Source organism: Lepisma saccharinum, chromosome 11 (assembly GCF_977018435.1).
Source record: "Lepisma saccharinum chromosome 11, izLepSacc3.1, whole genome shotgun sequence".
In the NCBI taxonomy this organism is placed as follows: Eukaryota; Metazoa; Arthropoda; class Insecta; order Zygentoma; family Lepismatidae; genus Lepisma; species Lepisma saccharinum.
In genome coordinates, this window is record NC_139239.1 from 74312817 (window position 1) to 74333978 (window position 21162).

General features: G+C 38.1%; 1 protein-coding gene across 2 annotated transcripts in view; it reads left to right on the forward strand.

Moving 5' to 3' along the window:
* The window catches only part of Cyp4c3 (Cytochrome P450 4c3), a 128067-nt gene that overhangs the window by 48674 nt on the left and 58231 nt on the right, over window positions 1–21162 (forward strand). For both annotated transcript variants that reach the window (XM_083131412.1, XM_083131413.1), the window contains exons 9-10: window positions 4679–4747; window positions 20921–21089. In XM_083131412.1, the coding sequence (XP_082987538.1) occupies window positions 4679–4747; window positions 20921–21089 (238 nt within the window). The remainder of the gene's footprint in view (window positions 1–4678; window positions 4748–20920; window positions 21090–21162) is intronic.

A 21162-nucleotide genomic window follows, 5' to 3' on the forward strand; every position in this document is an offset into this window, starting at 1 on the left:
AGCCGAAAGCAATTTTAGTTCATCTTTCAATGAAGTAGCCTTCATTTGTGAACATTCCGGCAAGTTTTCTATACTTTTCAGACAAAACATCAGATGGTATGTCTTTATGCTTAATACTATCATAAAATAAATTAAAAATTCACTATGATGTTTAAGTTGCTCAAATATTTATCTTACAGCTAAAATAATCGTCTAGGACCTGGTAATAAAAATCAACTTTGTACCGTTTTTGTGGATCTTCAACAGTTTCATCATACTGAAACTCTTCTTCTTTCGATTTCGGCCCTGTACAGTGTTGCCTATCTTTAGATCATCTATATCTAAATTCGATTCCAATTCTATCTCAACCGGGACTCACAGGTTGTAGCCCCCCCCCCCCCCCGACGCCTCCACGAGTGGAGGGAGGAAGGCCCTGCCAGGCTGCCAAGTGGCATCTAAGAAACTTTGAAATTTTTCATCACTTCTGCTTTTTTCAAAGCGCTAATATGTTTGCAAGAAAGTATCTAATAATAATATATTAACCTAACCTAATATAACAGCATCTAACACATCGTAGATTAATGTTTTGAAGACAGTTGCTCATTACATTACATGAAGTAAAAAGTCATACCAGATAACTAGTGAGCAAAGTAATGTAAAGCCACACAACAGGTTTGCAATACACTGAGCCTCATGTGCGACCATTCGGACAGTTTTATTGTCTCCAATTATTTGAAGGAGCGCATCATAGACCTCTCCCACTTGATATCTCAATGGAGTTAAGTCATCGAATCTGCTTGCCCCTTTGTGGCACTCAGTGGTTTTAAAGTGACACTACTGATATGTTCCTTCAAAAAGATGGGTTGGCATATATTAACTTCCAAGTTATATAATATACCTAGGCAATATAATATTATAACTTTCAAGTTTTCAATAGGCTTATTTTTTCCTTTTCTGCAAATTTTGCAGGCCTGAAAATTTGCCGCCCTGGGTAGTGGCACGGTTCGACCCATCTTCCGCCGGCCCTGTTGGTACGCTCCTACCACACAATTTTTGTTCTGTGTAGTGTATTGTAATTTTGTTTCTTAATATCTCTTTCCTGCCACTTTTGGCTAATGGTAACGATTCAGACGAATAGTAGTTAGATGAAATTCATGAAGGGATACTAGAAAAAACCCACCCATGCCCAAGCTAGAATTCGAACCTGGAACCATCGGTGGCAAAATCGTCGGACCAGCTCTAAACTCGCTGTAGCTGTCATATTTTTGTGAGCTTACATTTCTGCACACCTCACTTTCTTCATTATTGACTGCATTTTTGCACCCTCGTAGCTCGAAAGTGACGAATTTCAGAATCCGTAATGGTGGAATTGTTTTGGGACACCCTGTATACTACATAATATAACGGTTAACTATTTTCCGAGGAAGTGGAAGAAGAAAGAAATGCGGTATTGTTAGTGAAAGTGATTGCGGCACGGCAATCTAGAACGCGAAAAATATTCGTGACGAAACCACGCTTCTTGTCCATTCGAGCGAATTATTGGTTCATTTCGTCGTAACGCAAGAGCGGGTGTCTCAGAGTTGAATGACCTGAGGAGTTACTTACATTTTATTTGTTGTTCCAAGGAATTGTTCTATGTTTTTCCTTCGTTCAACTCCAATTTCTTCGGAACAGGTGCGTCGATAGAAAGGGTATTTGGATGTTGGCGCATTTATGCTCATTTGAGCAATTGTGATAATTGCAATCCATAATAACAAAAATGTTCGGGGCTTGATGTGAAATAAGTAAGATTCCGATTGCAAAAATAATACTGAGCCACGGAGATTATAGAACATGTATATACCATGAATTGATACATGTTTTATTATGAAGTTTCAGTCTGAATATATGTATTCCTTTTACATATGTCGCCAGGATTATGATGTAACAGTTACGCATTAGTACTACTTCTCTTATCTACTGTATCATAGGTGAATGAATCAAAGGGTGGACTCGTATGCGACACTCGAAAGTCTTATCTCGTGCCAGTCAATCCTGCATGGGGTCTATCGTGATCTTCCTCAGTCATTTCATGTGGATGCCGGGATTGTACCTATAGCGCAGGTCGCTGTGGTAGGTGTCAAGGATTACAGATTTCTGTAGGCGTTCATGGAATTCAAAGTGGATACCTAACATTTGTGAAGATGTTCTAAGCCTATTTGGCACAGTTACAATTGCACTCACTCTCTAGCCTTCTTAAACCCGAAGGTTCATGGCTGCAGCAACACAGGCCTTCCATCTGTCCCTATCTTGAGCAAGATCTATATACTCTTTTCCATCCCTACCGATTTCCTTTAGGTCTATCTCAACGTTGTCCCTCCATCTTCGTCTTGGCCTTCCTACAGGTCTCTTACCATCAGGTTTCCCAACAAGAATCCTGTAAACTCTTCTTTCCTCTCCCATTCGTCCCACATGGCCTGCCCATCTAAGTCTTCTTGATTCAATTATTCTAATAATATCTGGAGTGGAACAAAGATTGTACAGTTCTAAATTATATAGCCTTCTCCACTCGCCTGTCTCCTCATCCCTTTTAGGTCCAATATTTTACTAAGGAGTCCTCCTCCGTAGTCGAGCGGGTTAAGGCGTTCACTCGTCTTGAGATCGTTCGCTGCGGGACGGCGTAGGTTCGAATCCGGCTCTGGTCGGAATTTATTCGGCCTACGTATAGGGCCGGTGGCAACCCACCATCGTGAGGAAATAGGGAAGCTCCGAGTGAGTGAGCGAACCCAGTCAAGAAGACCTACAACAACGGCTGGGGGTTCGTCGGGCTGATCACCCGTCACCCCAATACTGGTCTAAGATCTCCACGCAATAACAGGTGACGGAGTAACAGTGTGGGAGGGAGACCAGCAGTCGGTAGGTAAGCCAAGGCCCTTCAAGGGCTGTAGAGCTGTGGGTTTAGTTTTTATTTTGCTAAGGATTTTATTTTCAGACATTCATGTTCCTCTTTTAATGTAATGGACCAAGTTTCAAGTGGGAAATAATGTAGCAACAACATTTGAAATCTTGTGAACGGACAATCGGCACGAACGCTTTATCTGCTACATGCCACAAGGCCTTTGCACTTGATGTCCTTGCTACCTTGACGTGACGTGCGTCGCAGATCTCTTGAGCAACGTACAAGCCTTGATAAATTTCTAATGTGTTTCGTCGCTCTTCTCAAGTCATCATGCTTGCGTACTTCCTGAATGAACGTTTACCATTTGTAAACAATCATAGTTCAAACAGTTGCATTAATTCGTTTTGTGAGCAGGGCTGGGTCTAGGAAGGTGGGGGCCGGGGGGAGGGGGGATAATATGCGCGAAATTTACAACCAAAAAAGTTTAAATGAATTCAAGAGATTTTACTTTCTCAGTCTTAAACACCGCTGTTTTGTTATTTAATAAATAATTGAATGGTTCACACGAAAGACGATGTCACTCTCTTGTTTATTGGTTTGTAAACTATGGCCGCGGTGGCTCAGTCGGTAACGCGTCTGACTACCATGCTAAAGGTCCCGGGTTCGATCCCCCACCAGTTCAAATCCTTTCTAACGATGGAAGCGGCCCCGGCGCCCACCCAGCGTCGAATAACATGGGTACCTGGGGGAAACCCTGGGGAGTAAAGGCGGTCAGGGGCGTGATGCTGATCACATCACCCCCACTCTCGACCGGATCAAGAAAGTGTGGGGCGTTACCCCCACACCCCCTATACGCCTTCAGGGCGTGGTGCTATGCACAGGGGAGCACTTTACCTTTTTTTTACTATGTCATTTCTTTGTATAATCTCATTATGTCATTTTGTAAATAAAAAAGTAAGTGTATGAATACATTTATCTGCCTACCGTATAAAAATAACATTGAGGTACTTTCTATACAACTTCTGTTGCATTTTTGATGTGAAAGAACAAAATATATTATTAAGCCATATTGGGTACACATGTACCCAGTATGGCCTGAACGTTACTTGTTAACTAAATCTTTACTGCACCCATGTTATTGATTGGAACTGACTCCAATTTTCAGTGAACGTCCAGAAATGTTTCCTCTTTTGAACCTTGCGATTAGTTTTATCTTTCTGACGTTGTGCACCATTAGAAACAATCGTAAACCTTAGGTAGACCACATCGGGTTCAGGTACCTTATGTATTTTAGTGATACATTTTCATGGACAGATGAAAGAGTTGTCTGCACGATGGAACTTCCTATTCGAGGAAAAACGTACGAGAGAAACCAACATGTCTGATTGTTTTGATGTTCTTGTGGCATTAGTTTTTGTTGGATACAACCGTCTGACCGGTTCAATTAATTTACGTTCCATTATGTGTTTATGTCTTAGTTTGTCATCAATGACGATTTGATAATTGCCAAATCTAGTCTAAGGCTATTATTTTTCTTATTTAAAATAGTAAATATGTAAGATGGACATGGTTTTATTGGGAGTGGAAAGTATGGAGGCCACGGTGGAGAGTTAGGGATGACAGGGTGGAAAGTGGGAGGGCGCCAAAAATCCAACTTGACGGGCTAAAAATTTTAATCTTGAGCCGCACCTGTCAAACACTTATGAATACATGGCAATAAACCTTCCAATTTAGGAATATAGCTAATATAGATAACTCTATTACATATTCTAGTTAACTTAAAGGTAAATTGGAACTAAAAATTATTGCAATTTCTTCCAGGGCCATGACACTACATCTGCCGCTATTAGCTGGTTGCTTTTCCTCCTAGGCGGAAATCCACATATACAGGCAAGTTTTTTCTTTTTTTACTACAGGCTATTTGAAATGCTTTACCGGCCTTGTTCCTGCATAGAGCGGCTCTGGGGCTCACCGAGCCTCAAATTAATGGACACCTGGCGGCAATCGTGGCGAATAAAGGCAGCCGGAGTGTTGTGCTGATCACATCACCTCCAAAATAGCCGAGATCGAAAAATGCCTATAAATGCCTCATGGCGTGGTGCAATGTGGATATTAGTTTCTTCTTCTCATGAGATATAAAATCATTTACTGCAGAGACCAGATAAGGACATGAAAACTTTATTTTCTATAAAAGCATAACAAAAAATAAAAGTTATTCAGAATGGCAAACACGTTGGCGAACCTTTGCACTTGACCTTTGGAACCTTGGTATGTTAATATCCTATTTTAGTATGTGTGCTGTGCTGTGGAAAGTTAAATGTACATTTCGTGTTTGTTTATCCCCTCTTCTGATCCGTGAAGGTCAAAGGCGTTGACCGAATGTCTTGTCTTGTCTTGTGCTTTTCCCCACTGCCCGTTGGTCTTTTATCATCATTGGGTGAACGAATTCAAAATATGACACTCTGTGATACTTAATTGTAAACGTGCTGAATCGAGATCATTCCTCCAAAAGTTATATGTATACAGTGTACGAATTAACGGGGGGGATGCAGGGGACCCCCCTACCCCCCCACAAAATATTTTTGTCCCCGGCAGAAGAAGATTATTTTTATCCCTACCGAGGATGTTCTTGTCCCCCTCAAAGAAAATGGAATTCAAAGCATACAATAAACAGTTTCTGAAGTATAACAGACACACCTGAAAAATTATTTGTGTCCATTAATGGTCCAGCCTTGTAGAATAAAGAAGGACACCATTCTCCAACGAACCAATCTCACCGAGCCAAGACAACATGCAGGTTGTTTTCAACTTCATTTTGTAAGGCATAGTTGACACATGTATTAAACTATTCCCAAGAAACTTGCAGTTAGATTAGATGTCAATAGAAATTCAGTCAAGTTTGCGGTGTTACTAGTTCGATAGCTTTTATTGTGTACGAGTTTGGATTTTCTTAGAATCTAAATATACCAAGTGTTTCAAAATTATGTGTAAATACCAGGTGGTTATAATTAAAGTGACGGTGTTCAGAGTGGTACAGCACGGGCTGTAATGAGAGTAGCAGTCTGAAACTTCGTAGATATGCTAATGAAGCAATGCGCTCGCAAATTATGCAAAAAAAAAAAAAGGTTCCAATTCTCGCCACCAGGGTAAAAAATGGCGCTGTAAGCAGTCAAAACGTAGAATTTTCCGTAACTCTGACGTCAAAGTCGGTGACATTGCTTAACCATTGTGTGAGCTCCCTGGTTGTGGTTGGTGACGCTTTTTGCTTTTTCCTTTAGTAATGTTCATGTAATTCGAATAGTGAAATTGTAGCGATATTTTATTACAAAGAGTATTGTTTTCTGCGATTTATAGTGTTTTTCCTGTAATTATACCAAGTTTTGACTGCTTACAGCGAGTAGTGGGGTTGACTGTACTATAAACTCACGAAAGTATGAACCCCCCTCCAGCAGATTTGCTACACTTAAAACTTGCTCAACATGGCCAGATGAGCTTTTTGCTCTAGTGTGGAACCCTGCATAATCCAAGATTTTTGTAAAAATACCCTCGGGAATGTTTCGGAAAGTATGACCCCCCTCAGATTGATGAGGTTATACTTATAAAAGGCACTTCTGTGAGATTGTTGTCCATAAATTTGTTAAAAATATGCCCCTCTTGTGGCCACACTTAAAACTAGGCCACCCACACACACACATACACATACCCATACATATTTATTTCTGGTTTAAGTTCAATTGGATACCAGCTTCAATTTGTTTATCTAATATTAAAACAATGTAATTCTTCTAGAATTGCTCCGTGACTCTCTCATTTCTTACATCATAAACATATGATTTTTCCCCTATGAGAATAACACTACATATGGTGTCATCTGGTAATGCCTCATGGAATTCACAGATAATTTTAATGTTTGTCCTGTCATTAACCACAACTTGTTTTCTTTTTGAAGTGTTGATTACAAACATGGGTCTCTGTGTTTTGAATTCATCTGGTGTGTAATACATATCAGTATTGCCAGTAGTGACCCTTTTGAATGCCGAAAATGCCTCATATAATTTGAGGAAATCATTCTTGGACATGTCTAAATTGTAATTTTCTCTAGGGAATACCTCATTTCTGCCATTTTTAAGATATATGTTCTTGATGTTGCAGTTATCAAATCTACTTGAATTTTTTTCCTGATTGTTGTGTCTTCCAGTCTGAAACAGTACTACCACAAAATCAGGCATGTCATATTGAATACTGGAGAATGAATTTGTGGCATCAAACTCATAATATGTACCAGATGCGGGCTTCTGTACGCATTGATATGTATAAAATTGCAGAGGAACCTGTGGATTTTTTATTATATCAGCTTTGTATTTAAGAGCATAACTGGCCTCATATTCAACAACTGGGATTCTTAGCTCCATAGTCTGAATAATGCATTTGCCTGCATCTGGTAAGGTATTAGGCAGAGCTTCCCCTGTAGGGTTTAATGTGCTGTACCTCATCAAAGCATTATTATCATTTGCAGCTCTTCTAAATGTAATTCTTAAACCACCCTTCCACATAATATCTTTGTAATCTGAGAAGAATCCTGGCAACAGGCGCATAGGAAACAGCACTGTGTGGTTCTTAGATAATATCTTATCACCAGCCTCAAATCCACCGATTTTGTAGTAAGAAGCCTCGGTTTTGGATAATTTTAGTGTGGCCAAAGCTGTGGAGGTAATGCCGGGATAATCCACTCTGTTTATAACAACACCATGCTTTCTGATCTCAATTTCAGAGAACAGATGCGGCACAAAATTATCTACCAATCTTATATTTGAATTTGCCGGATAATCTGTTCCATCGAGCTTTACAACATCAAATTTGATGTATAGATCTGCTCTGTGAGGGTGTATAAAGCCATCCCCTACATCAAGATCAACCTCAATTTCTGTGTTGGGTTGATTTAAATTTGCAAATGTCCTCCTGTTTGGGGGGAATGATTGTAGCTCATAACTCTCAATATTTTCCATTGTATGTATTTTTATTTAAATATTAATCTCTATGATTGCAGTTGTTGTGGCTCCAGCAAAATCAACTAATTCTTCTTTTTCATTAGTGACCATCAATTCAATATTATCTATTCTATTATGACAGACAGGAAAATATAATGTTGGGGATGGATTGTAGATGATGGGCTCCATAAATTCAGAATTAGGTTTGAATGTTGCAATGATGCCGGTTTGTTTGTGAGTGCCTATGCCATTTGATTTGGTGACCATACCCTCAGCCACATTACAGTGAATATTCAGAGTCTCTATGGCTAAGAATTTAGGTATATTAATAGCAGTGTGTTTGATGGCCGGTTCAAGTTTTGTGTTGTTCTCAAAGCCTAACAGCTCTCCTATAGTACCCAGATCTACTGTTTCTGTAGCAGACACAATCTCTACTCTGTGAGTGACAGAATTTTGACTTAACACCACACCTCTGGGTAATTGAGCATTTAGAGTGGATAGATTATACTGCCCTGGAGTGATGACAATTTTTTGATCCCCTACTGCAATTTTGTTGTTGTGGTGTGTAATATTAGGGATTAGGTACATGCCGTAAAATGCTCTGAGAGCTATTGTTTTGGGATACACTATGTCATCATGTAATTTAAGTTTCAATATTGAATTTTGGCTGGTGAGATGGAATACCCCCATGATGTTTTAAATACCACAAGGCTTCTTGAAAATTTTCAATTGATGGTTTATTTATTTGAGACATATATCTAAGAACAGATAAACACAAATGTCCACAATTAACATCTTTGAAGTTCTGAACACGGGCATTATTGTAATAAAGATTAGCTGATTTTAGATATTTTACTAAATTTTCAGGAGGAACACCTCCAAATGAATCAAACACAAATGCCTCATTGTTTAAATATTTAAGATAACAAATCCAGTGAGTGCCCTGATTTTTGTACTCATCCAAATTAACAATGCCACACTCTTTGTTGAGTGGTTGTTCTGGTAAAGAATCAGACATGTACACACCCCTAAAATGTTTGATGCCCAGTGGCTTGATTAAAGCTTCAATATCTTGGTTTGTAAGCGGCTCTTGTTTTTTTTAAACTTATTCATGGCTCTCTTAACACTTTTGCCCTGTTTCTCCATGGCCAGGTTATGGCGCTTCTGCTCATCTAATTCTGCCCTATTTTTCTTGGCATCTATTACTGTTTTTGCTATGGCAGCTGATCCCCCAGCCAAGCTCCCAACAGCCCCGAGAGCAGCTAAGATGGCAGGGATAGTAAATATGAAACCCCCCACATGTGATTTTTTTCTTGATTGCTGTAATTTTTTTAATTGGGGGGTGCTAAGCAACAATTTCATACCATGACCCTTTGCAAGACAAGAGCTTTTTTTCTTGCGCTGCTTTTTGGTTAAAAGACTATCAATAGTTTTAAGAGATTTAAGACCTGCATAAGGTATTTGATACATAACACCCTTGGCCTTCATTGTAGGTTTATTATATACATATTCACAACCCCCACCCCAGTTTTTGTTTGGTGCTCATAGCTATGGTGGTTCCCAATGCTGCTATTTTTTCACTTAAAGAAGCATCTTTGCTTACAAATCTACCAAATGCAGCCTCTTCTAATTTTTTGTCTGCAACATGTCTCTTGTCAAGGTCGGTATGTGTATTGTATGCTATGTCATGGTCTCTACAAGCAGCATCTAGGGGATTTACACCAGGATCCCCTCTGTTTAATCTATGATCCAATTTTGTGCCTGGACCACAGTACTGATAGCCTGGAATGTGTAGTTCAAATGGCAGCTTGTTTATAATATCATTAACAAGCCCCCGACCCTCAGAAATATTCCAAAATTTAGGTGGTAGAGTATTAATAATTTTTATGAGATATCCAATCCCCTTAGTGTCATTCACTATAAAATTAGACAATTTTGTGCTTATCATGTCCATAATTCCAACCTTTTCATTGTAAAAATTGTGGTTCCCAGCATTTTCCTCCCCAGCTATCACCAATAACCTATCTACAAGTTTCCTGACATCATCAACCCAGACAAATTCTTTAGGCAGGGTGTTGTATTGTTTGATTCCACTGCCAGTCTTGATCTGTGACCATATGGGCTTGATTAAATTGTTGTATTTTGCCCCACTGCTAGACTTCACTCTTTTTTGTGTGGGATCATTGTTCTGGTATAGAGCATCTGATTTTATTAATATTTCTTTGTAATCCTCATAATCTTGATCTGTATAGCTGCCAGGCCTTTTCCTAGTCATCAATTCCCACAATCCAGGTGTGCCGAGATACTTAACAAAACCACCTTTTTCTCCGAGACGAGATTCTGAATATACAATTATATCATCCCCCATAAATGTTACTCTGAAATTGCCAATTCTATGTATGATGCTACCATCAAGCTCTGTGTCAGCATATAAGCCAAACACCTCATCTTTGTTGTCTTTAGGTGTGCTTAAATATTTTTGAGCAAGAAGACCCAATTCAATAGGATCCTGTGTAGCTTCAATTCTTCTAGGAGCAACAGGACTAGGTGTATGAATACTGGAAAGTGGGGTGAATGGATAATCTAATATGTTCCTAGCAGCTACAGGTACAAGCTCTGTGATCAAATCTTGATTTTGCTCTGTAACAGTTTTGATATTCTTACCTAAATTATTAATAGCATCAATTACAGGCTGTTCTGTTTGTTTGTGTTTTTCATAAATTCCCCGGTTCTCTGATTTCCATCCCTTAAATCTTTTTACAAGATAATCTCTTAACTTAAGATCATCAATGATTGGCCTTTTCATGTTTATTTATTTATGTTTCAATGTCTAGAAAATTGTTGATTTTATTTCTATATTTGCCACTATTGGGTGTTCTTGTCATATCAATTGTGACAAACCCATAACTGTCCTGGTTCCAGCACCTACTGCAAATCTTGGAAAAATCATTGTAGCTCAAGTCCCCACCTACATATTCATCATGTATGTGTTTGAGGTTGGTATGATCTTGATGAAACACACATATAAAATTGCTGTTGTCTCGGATCAGCTGCTTCGGTATTTTAGAAAAAGTCTGTGCCAGGTAGAAGCAATCAATGTTTTTGTGTCGGCCCTGCGTAAAGAAATTCCTAACCTTGTTTTGATTATCCAGTATAATGTCATCAAACACAACAACAGAATTATCGAGACATTCATCAAGTGGCTTAACATCTGGTTCAAAAGTGGCAATATCCAATCCATCATATAGCTTCATCAGCTGCTGATATTTTAATTGTTCCAAGCTCTTAGAAAAGACATACAAGTGCCTGTTTTTCCAGTCTAACCAGTTGGGTGCCAATAAAAAATTATCAACCATTAGTGTAGTTTTACCACAAGCAGATGGCCCAACAATAAGACACCTAATATTATCAGGCAGCAAGTTGCCATTTCTCTTATTCTGCTGTTCAGGTTCTGGCAGCCTTTTTATAACATCCCAGGTGCTCATATTATTATTTTGTCTGCATCGATCCAGCTGTTTTCCGGATGACCCAGCCATTTGACAAATAACTTGTTGCCTTTTCTGCGGATGATTTTTTCTATGAGATAAGTGTCAGGCTGTTTAGTTTTGCTGAGTTCTTGTTCATAGAACCTGCCTTTGAGAATTTCTCCTCGGTGATCTTTTATTATATATGTGTTAAGGGTCCCGGGTTTAACTTGAACAACTGTAAATAATTCAGTGCTCCAGTTTCTTGTAAAGCCTCTTTTGAATAAGTGCTTATATTTGCTGATTCTTACTTGATCACCCACCCTGAATTTGGCCCTTCTTGTTGTTGGCTGGTATCTAGGATAATAAACAGTCCTGATCAATTTTTGCTCATCAGATGAAGTTACTTCAGAGGGTTTCATGTTGATTGTGGAATGGATAGAGTTGTTATATTTATGTAGAAGTTCTGGAAGAATATTAATCCATTTATAATTACCTTGAAGTGTAAATTGTTTATACATAAGATTTTTTAGGGTTTTGTTGAATCTCTCTACAATTGAGGCTTTGAGGTCACTGTAACTCGAGTAATGTTTTATTGCCTGGCTTTTAATAAATTGTTGAAACACTGAATTATAAAATTCTTTGCCATTATCTGTTTGCAAATAGCACGGTGATCTTCCACTCTGATTGATGATTGTCCTGATGGCTTCTGTAACACATTTTCCAGTCTTGGATTTGAGTGGCACAGCCCAGGCAAATTTTGAAAATGTATCTATCACAGTGAGTAGATACTTGTAGCCCTTGTTGATTTTGTCTAAGTTTTTCAACTGTCCACTTGACAACTCAATCAAGTCGCTCTGCCATAAATCATCTATGCCTTTTGTAACTACTGGCAGTCTCTTAAAATTTTGTCTGGCTTGTCTGTGTAGTTCATCAACAATAATTTGTCTAGACATAATATGAGAACAAGAATATTGCAACTATGGGGTGTTCAGCAGCTGATACTACAGGATTTTCTAAATATAATTTGTCCCCTATTTGTATTTTAAATTCCAAAGTGCCATCATCTTCAGTATAGGCTGTTTCTAATGTATTGGGGTCTGTAAAATCCTCTAACTCTACACTGGTGATTTTCACTTTGTTCTCAGCATTTGTTATTGATAAGGTAGGGTAGTGGTGTGCCTGTGGCTGATGCCAATATTTGATCTTGATTGGTCTCAGTGTGCCCCCAACAAAAAACTGGTAATAAAATTGTGCAGAGGACAGCATATATATTTTGCCACCTGGTGTAAATGGTGAATCATATTCTTTGTTGGGGATGCTGTACAATTCAAGAATTACTGTATGTTTTGGATTCTCGATTATGCCTGTTATTTCCTTTTCTGCTGTAAGCAATCTGCTTGTTACAGATTCAAGGTGCTCATTGATGGTCCTAACAACATCATCATGGCCTGGTTTGATTTTTATGTCCACAATGAGTTTCTTGTATTGTTGCACAATCTCTTGAAGCTGGGTGGCAAAAACAGACAGAGCATTTGCTTGATTGGATTCCATGGTCCCTAGCTGTTGCTTGATATTAGCTACAATATGTTGCAAATTTTCAACAACTGCCAATTTTGAATTTTGAGCAGTAAGATCATGGACCTGTCTTCTGATATCCTCAAACAGGGCATGCAATTCATTAATATGTTGATTGGTTGGTAGAGTGGCCACTGTCTGTGTGAGATGTTTGATCTCTGCCTGGATATTCTTGATATCTTCTGATTTCAATATCCTATTCACTGCCCTCTTAATATTTTTAAGTTCCTGTGATGTAGGAAGATTTGATACTGTATTTTGCAAAAATTCAAGTGCCAATTTCACATTGTTTAATTCAGAAGCATCAGCCACATTTTGCATAGCATTTTGGAGCAGGGCTATATCTGCCTGAGTGGGTGTGGATTGTTGTAAAATTTCAAGCTTTGTTTGGATATCATCGATCAAGTGATGAAAATGAGATAGTTCAGATTCAGTGTTGAGGTTTTCAAGCTTTGTGATTTGTTGCTGGACACTGACAAGGGTATCTACAATCCCAGGCAATCGGGATTCTAGTACATTTGCCAAATCATTTTGCACTGCTGCTATTGTACCTTCAAGATGGGTTATGGTACTTTGAATTTTTCCAAAATCTTCATATGTTTCAAGTTGCAGCTTAATATTTGCTACACTCCGAGTTATTGCATTCAAAGCATCAGAAGATGGCAAATTGTTCATAAAATTTTCAAGTGTCTCAATTTTTTCTTTAACCTCGGCTATGGCATTGTGCAGAGGATCCAGATTAGGTATTTGGAGTGATTGAATCTGTTCCTTTAGAGTGGAAATGACTAGATCAAAATCTTCTTGTGATTTTATGCTTTTGACAATTGTTTGGAGCTGTGTCTGGACATTATTTATCTGCTCTTCCAATTGCTGTTTCAATTGCTCGGAGTTGGTGGCCTGGGTCTTAAATTTGGCTTGAAGAGCTGCTACAGCTTCTTCTAAACTTTGAAAATTATCTAATGTGGCCAGATCAGTATATTTCTGAAGCAACAATTTGAGTTCAGAATCAATTTTAAGAAGAGGGTCCATGCATTGTGATTGTAAATTTGTAATTTCTAATTGAAGACTGGCATTGAGTGTGGTTTGTAAAGCTTGTAAATCACTTCTTAATTTCTTGACTCTGACATCAAGCATCAGAATCTCATCACTGTGATCTTCATGTCTTGTATGGCCAAATATATCATTAGGCATTTTGTTTTAGTGGTTATTTATTATAGAGTATCTGATTCTTAATTCTATAAAAAAGGGTATAAGCTTGTCATAAGATCCAGGGACCTCAATATATAAGCAGTCACCAGCAGAAACAGTATAAACAGTGCCAGAAACCATGTTTGAGTGCTTAATTCTATAAATATTTCTCCCTACTGAAATCTTGACATCACCCTCAGGGGTTGTAATAAATTGCAATTGCCCACCTACAGGTAATTGGTAATGATTTAAATTATTGTTAAATATGTACAATATTTTGCCTGTTTCATCATCAACATCTGTAAATATGCTGTTCAGATGAATAATTAACAAGCCACTCAGTTTAGACAGCATATCAGGAGAGGCTTGTGGTGTTGGCAGCTCCATAATAGCCTGTTTTTTGAACCCAAATAAGTTCATAGGCATGTTTATTTATTTCAAATCATGCTCTGTAATTGGGCATTGATTCCCATTTTTCAAATCACAATGCCCCCATGGTAGAGTATGTATGCCACATGATAAAATGCATCTCTTATCATCATGTGGGTCCAGGGCCACTTTTCTTACAATATTTGAAGTCAATAAGTGATCCACACTCTGAATTCTGGATTCTGATGTTTTGATTGAATTCTGGGATTTGAGGCAATTTTCATAATCTTCAAATTGGAGATCTTTGTCTACAGTTACTCTGCCAATGCCCTTGGCCTTTTTGGCAACAGCACCACTACATGTTTTAAAAGTGTACATCTTGGCACTTAACCCAGCAAATTTCACAATAACATCACCAAGTGTCTCATCTTTTAACTTGCCAGGCACCTTTTTGTTGTGGTGGTGTTGAATTCTTGTATGTTCACTGGTATCAAAGTATTTAAACAATTCAGGCTGTGACATATCTTGATAAACATCTTCTGTTTGAATATCAAGAATAAAACTATCCGTGTCCATGTACAATAATTTTACACGATCACCATAAAAAGGTTTCAGCACATCATAATACAATATTAACATATGTAATTTGGCCAATTCCAATATCACAGCCCCTACATAAATAGGTTTATCAAACTTAATCTTTGTTTTCATCATGTTGAAAAGTGCCATGTGCTCATCATAAATTCTTCTATAATTGAAGTTGGGCTTTGCAACCAATTTTTTGCTCAGGCTGGGGTCAGTAATTATTTTAACATCGGTATGTTTTCTGACATTTTCAATTGTTTTGCCATACACTGAATTCACCATCAATTTAAACAAGCCCTTATCAAATTGGCTCTTTGCAGATGTTCGAAGCTCTGTGTTTGTATCAATATATGGTTTCAACCATTCTGAGTGCCTGAACCTTAAGACTTTGCCAATTTTGGTCACTTGAACACCATGTTTCATCAGGAACTGGAGGTTTTTGTAATATAAGACACAACCCTGTTTCGGCTCCAGAGTCATCATGAGCTTCTTCTGTTTAGAGCCAGCTGAGCACTTAACCTCGGGAATTGGGGGCAGATCAGAAAATTTGTTGTGCAAATTATCTGGAATTATCAGATCAACCTCTAAGATGAGGCCACTGTCACTGTCATCAAAATCCTGAAGATCTTCAATATTCAAATCTTCAACCCACTCAAGCCCTGCATATGGCAGTTTTTTCATCATGGCGTCACCATAGAGGCTGTTTGCATCTAAATACGTTATATAATTTGATGGCCGTGCTGGATCATAATCAGGCATATATTTGTTATTTGCTCTGGCATATCTCTGGGAACATTGCACCATCCCTCCTCTTATACATTTCTCCATAAACAGATACATATCTTGATCTTGGATCAGATCCAATAGCTTTTTGGTGTTGAAAAACATTGCGGCCCATGCTAGGCCCGGAGCACTGTAAAAATACATTGGATCCAGCTTATAATTTTGCATAGAAGATTTTCTGAATGCCTGCAATATATCAGCTAAGAGGGTCACATCAAGTTTCAAATATGCCATGTGATAATCACCAAATGTCTGGCATTTTAAATTGTTCCACATCAACTGAGCATGGTGATAATCATCATCAGTGATTCCAGATCCTCTGATTCTGCTGTAAAACTCTTCTTGTGGTGGCAAAGAACACTCATCAAATTTAGAAAAATCTGTAACATAGTCATGTGCATATACACCCTTCCGCCTAATTAATTTCAGGTCCTGATTTGGAAACAAGGCACGTGTGATTTTGAATTGATCATTAGATAATTGAGTGGCCAGTGTAGCCAGGCTAGCAGATAAAATTCTGTAAGAATCAAGAAATCTTATGTGAATAGGAACACCATTAACTTTAATTATCTTGCTAATAGATATATATTTTTCATCATTTTCAGCTAAAATATTTAAATTCTGCTTCTCAAACCCCTCGTATCTCATCAGATGATGGAAATCATAATTGGATGCTCCATGGCAAAATATGGGGACAAATCTTGGTCTCTTGATCTTAATATTACAGCTATTACACAGGGCCTGTTTATATCGACCATCTGTATGAGAATGGTGTTTCACCTTGATATTTGTATCTGAAAATTCAGAATCACATACCGGGCATTTTTCTGCATTGTTGAAATCTTCAATCTGTTCCTCTGTTAAAGGCAACATAGGCTTTGATTTTAATAAGATGTTAGATGCTATGTCACGGCACTCATTTTCTATTCTATGTGCAAATATTTTGATGGCATTTGGTCCCATGTATAAGTGTGGCTCACTAGCTACACCATCCTGTACAACTACATAACAAAAACTGGAAGGTTCATGTAGCTGGTATGGTGTATTTGAAGATTCATCAGGATCTGGATTGCAGAATGCAAGAGATTTGAGGTTCGATTCAAAATCACAGACAATATATGCGGGGTGTTCCAACAAGGCTTCAAACTTTTTGAATTTGCAATTTTCACTTGGATTGGGCATCACCATATGAACAGGTTTATGGTTCCCACAGTATTTCAGATGCTCAATTAACTTGTTTTTTGCAATTTCTGCACTCTCTTCACGAACCCCTTTTACCATTTTTTGACCATAAAATACAGTTAAACATCTTCTGCACAACTTGAATATTGTCTTAGATTTGTCTAGTTGTTTTCTGACTAAAGCTTCAAGACTGTGTATCAGAGTGTAATGATATGTGCCATCCCCTTCAATTAAGAGCAGATCAATCGGAACAGCAGAATCATCATCAAGTGTACTGATTCTGAGAGGTGCTATCGGGCAATTGCCAGTGGAACAAATAAATACATTAATAGATAATTGTTTGCCATTGATATGACTGGCCTTTTTTTCAAATTTATCAATATTCTGAACAGACATTGGATATTCTAAACCCTCCATTGCATCGTCAAAATCATGTTCATGTTGTTTGTAATAACTTATTCTCTGAGGATTCCTTGAAACTGGATACAAAGCAGCTAATATACACCACAAAAAGCATTTCTGGTCGGTATTTTCAATATTGACCACGGCTCTTCTGTTTTTAATATTATCAGGTAATGGCACATAAGTGGAACCTTGTAATGGGCTGAATTCAGAAATATTGACATATAACTTGTGCGGAGAGCCACATAGGCTCCATCCGGACTCTTTTGCCGCAAATTCAGAGTGTTTAATATTTAATTGATCTATCAATCTGCTTATTATTGTGTCTGAATTTGCATTTGAATATACCGGTACAGTTTCTGTTATGTGGGGCTGTGTAAATTTTGTGCCATTTGGTTTCTTATATTGTGTAAACAATTTGAGGGAGAGCTTATAAGAGCCATTTTGTGCATTAAGAATTGCCTGCAGATCAGGATTTATACTGTTCAAAAAATTCTCAATGCCACATCTTGGCTCTGATACAAACCGATGATCTCTTAATTGGCCGTTAAAACTGCTATGGATAGGTGGTGCATAGCGTGGCTGCTTTGCTGCTCTGGCATTAAGAGGTGCTTCGTGCCTTCTTTTCAGACCAGATGTGGATGGTTGTGTTGATGACTGTACAGAGCAAGTATCTTTATGTGTATATGTGAAGTATTGCATGCTGTATTTTTTATGGCATTTGGGGCAAATTTTTGTGGGAGTTCTGCATTTGTCTGGGTTACAAATCTTTTGGTGCTTGGCCCAATTGGGGCTGGATATATTCTTATTGCATTGATTACAATATTTTTGATTTGGCATTTTTGTTGTTGTTTATTATATACAATTTCCTGGGATTCAAATCAAAACTCTATGCTGGATCAGTTGGGTTCAGCACTGTGCTTTGTATGTGTGTGTATGTATGTATGTGTGTATACACTTAATATTTTTGGCTTTGGTATTTATATACAATTTCCTGGGATTCAAATCAAAACTCTATACTGGATAAAAATATCAGTTGGGTTCAGTGCAGACAAAAAAACTGCATAGCTCTATGTCAATTAGTTCTTGAGTTTTGTATTTAGGAACCACTTTGGCCCCCCCTGCCAAAAATTGGCTTTTACTGCATCAGTGTATATTGTCTCTATGACCTTACTTGGGTTATTCCGCCAAATTATATGCTTCAAGTCTCCTATACTTTGGTGGAGCCTGTTCAGGTTCTGCCCCCCACTTGTGGGTTCCACTGCCGATCCAGCAATGGTGAAGAATCTGCACTGTGCCCTGGCTTATATAGATTTACAGAGCCAATAGAAACACTGCTTATTTAAACCAATCAGAAAACACCACATCATCACATTATGTCATAACCATTTAATCAATTAATGCAATAGAAGTGGACCGGGAAGTAAATATGTATGGATGTGGGTAGGTGTGTATGGGGGTGGGTTGGGGGTGCATTCAGAAACATGAGCTCTTCTCTAATATTTTTTGCTGAAGTATTTTCTTCTGAGCGTACATCCCGTTTTTCTGCTGAGCGTACATGCAATCCATACTGCAGCGGCGGAATTGTCTGGAACTAATCGATGTCAATAAAACTGCAGGAGTTTTGCTAATAAAACTGCAGGAGTTTTACAGGCAATAGAACTGCCGCTCCAAATATTGATCCCATTGCTTTGGGGCCGTCATGCGCACATATTGTTCAAGTATTGATCTTATACCCTCTCGGTGCTTGATTTTATATATGAACAGATTACAACAAACAAGCTGGATGTAACAAATGCAAAATATCCCAGTTTCAATTCAATCCATTTATCTGAATCGAAGAAACCAACAATTCACATATCCCCATATCATTGTATGCTTGCCCTATTGGTACCTCTTTTGCTGTTGTGCAATTTTCTTGAAGAGGCAATTTTATTGAAAAAACCTAATAGAACAAGATACAGCGGTATGAGAAATATGTGAATTAAAGATATTTTAGTAATATACGACGTCTTAAGAAAGGCATATTCAGCTCCAAAGTACTTTGTCTAATGCTTGCTACCATTCCCTATTACTGGCAAAAAGAGTTAAAAATATTGACATATTGAAAAAAATTGACTTGTTCCCAAGTGTTCACCGAGTTCAGACATTTGCACATAGATGGCCCTGTTGTTGTTGCTTATTTTTTTGGATTATCTCTAAAACAGGCAAATTTTGTTTACTGTTTTCTACAATTGGCAGTACTGACATGTATTACACACCAGATGAATTCAAAGCACAGAGACCCATGTTTGTAATCAACACTTCAAAAAGAAAACAAGTTGTGGTTAATGACAGGACAAACATTAAAATTATCTGTGAATTCCATGAGGCATTACCAGATGACACCATATGTAGTGTTATTCTCATAGGGGAAAAATCATATGTTTATGATGTAAGAAATGAGAGAGTCACGGAGCAATTCTAGAAGAATTACATTGTTTTAATATTAGATAAACAAATTGAAGCTGGTATCCAATTGAACTTAAACCAGAAATAAATATGTATGGGTATGTGTATGTGTGTGTGTGGGTGGCCTAGTTTTAAGTGTGGCCACAAGAGGGGCATATTTTTAACAAATTTATGGACAACAATCTCACAGAAGTGCCTTTTATAAGTATAACCTCATCAATCTGAGGGGGGTCATACTTTCCGAAACATTCCCGAGGGTATTTTTACAAAAATCTTGGATTATGCAGGGTTCCACACTAGAGCAAAAAGCTCATCTGGCCATGTTGAGCAAGTTTTAAGTGTAGCAAATCTGCTGGAGGGGGGTTCATACTTTCGTGAGTTTATAGTACAGTCAACCCCACTACTACAGCGCCATTTTTTACCCTGGTGGCGAGAATTGGAACTATTCTTTTTTTTGCATAATTCGCGAGCGCATTGCTTCATTAGCATATATACGAAGTTTCAGACTGCTACTCTCATTACAGCCCGTGCTGTACCACTCTGAACACCGTCACTTTAATTATAACCACCTGGTATTATCAAAACATTTAATGACCTACGTCACATACCAATTTTCTAAAGAATTTTGCATATCGCCCAACCAAAAAAAAAAAAAAAAAACTAACTCTCGCAATGAAATCACAAACACGCCACTGAATGGGGATCTCCCCCAAAGCAAAATGCTCAATTTGCACAGTGTGTTGGTGTGTGTGAGTGTGTGTGTGTATATATATATATATAGCATGAACTATAAAAACATCCATGCCCTGGTGTGGATTCGAATTCGGGACTCCTGAATCTCTATGAACTCTTTGTGTGGAGATATCACCATATAATAACCAATTACTTTGTGGGATTTCGATGTTCGTCATCATTATAATACAATCGAACTATGGCAGGAAATGGTATCATAAGACTAAAATAAGTTTTAGCGAATCAGAAACTTTGATAACGCTATAATATACCCGTTTAAGATAACTTTCCAGTGACAAGATTCCATTACGTAATAATCAGGTAACGATTTACCTTTTCAGGATAAAGTCGCGGAGGAACTGCGAGGTATCTTTGGAGATTCCGATCGGCCCGTCACGATGAAGGACTTCCAAGAGATGAAGTACTTGGAGCACTGCATAAAGGAGGCTCTCAGGCTCTATCCAAGTGTGCCGTTGATAGCAAGAGACTTAAATGAAGACATGAAAATAGGTTAGCAATGTTTCAACTACAGGGTAAGCCAAAAGTCAGGTTATATAGGAAAACAAATACATGTATGCAAACA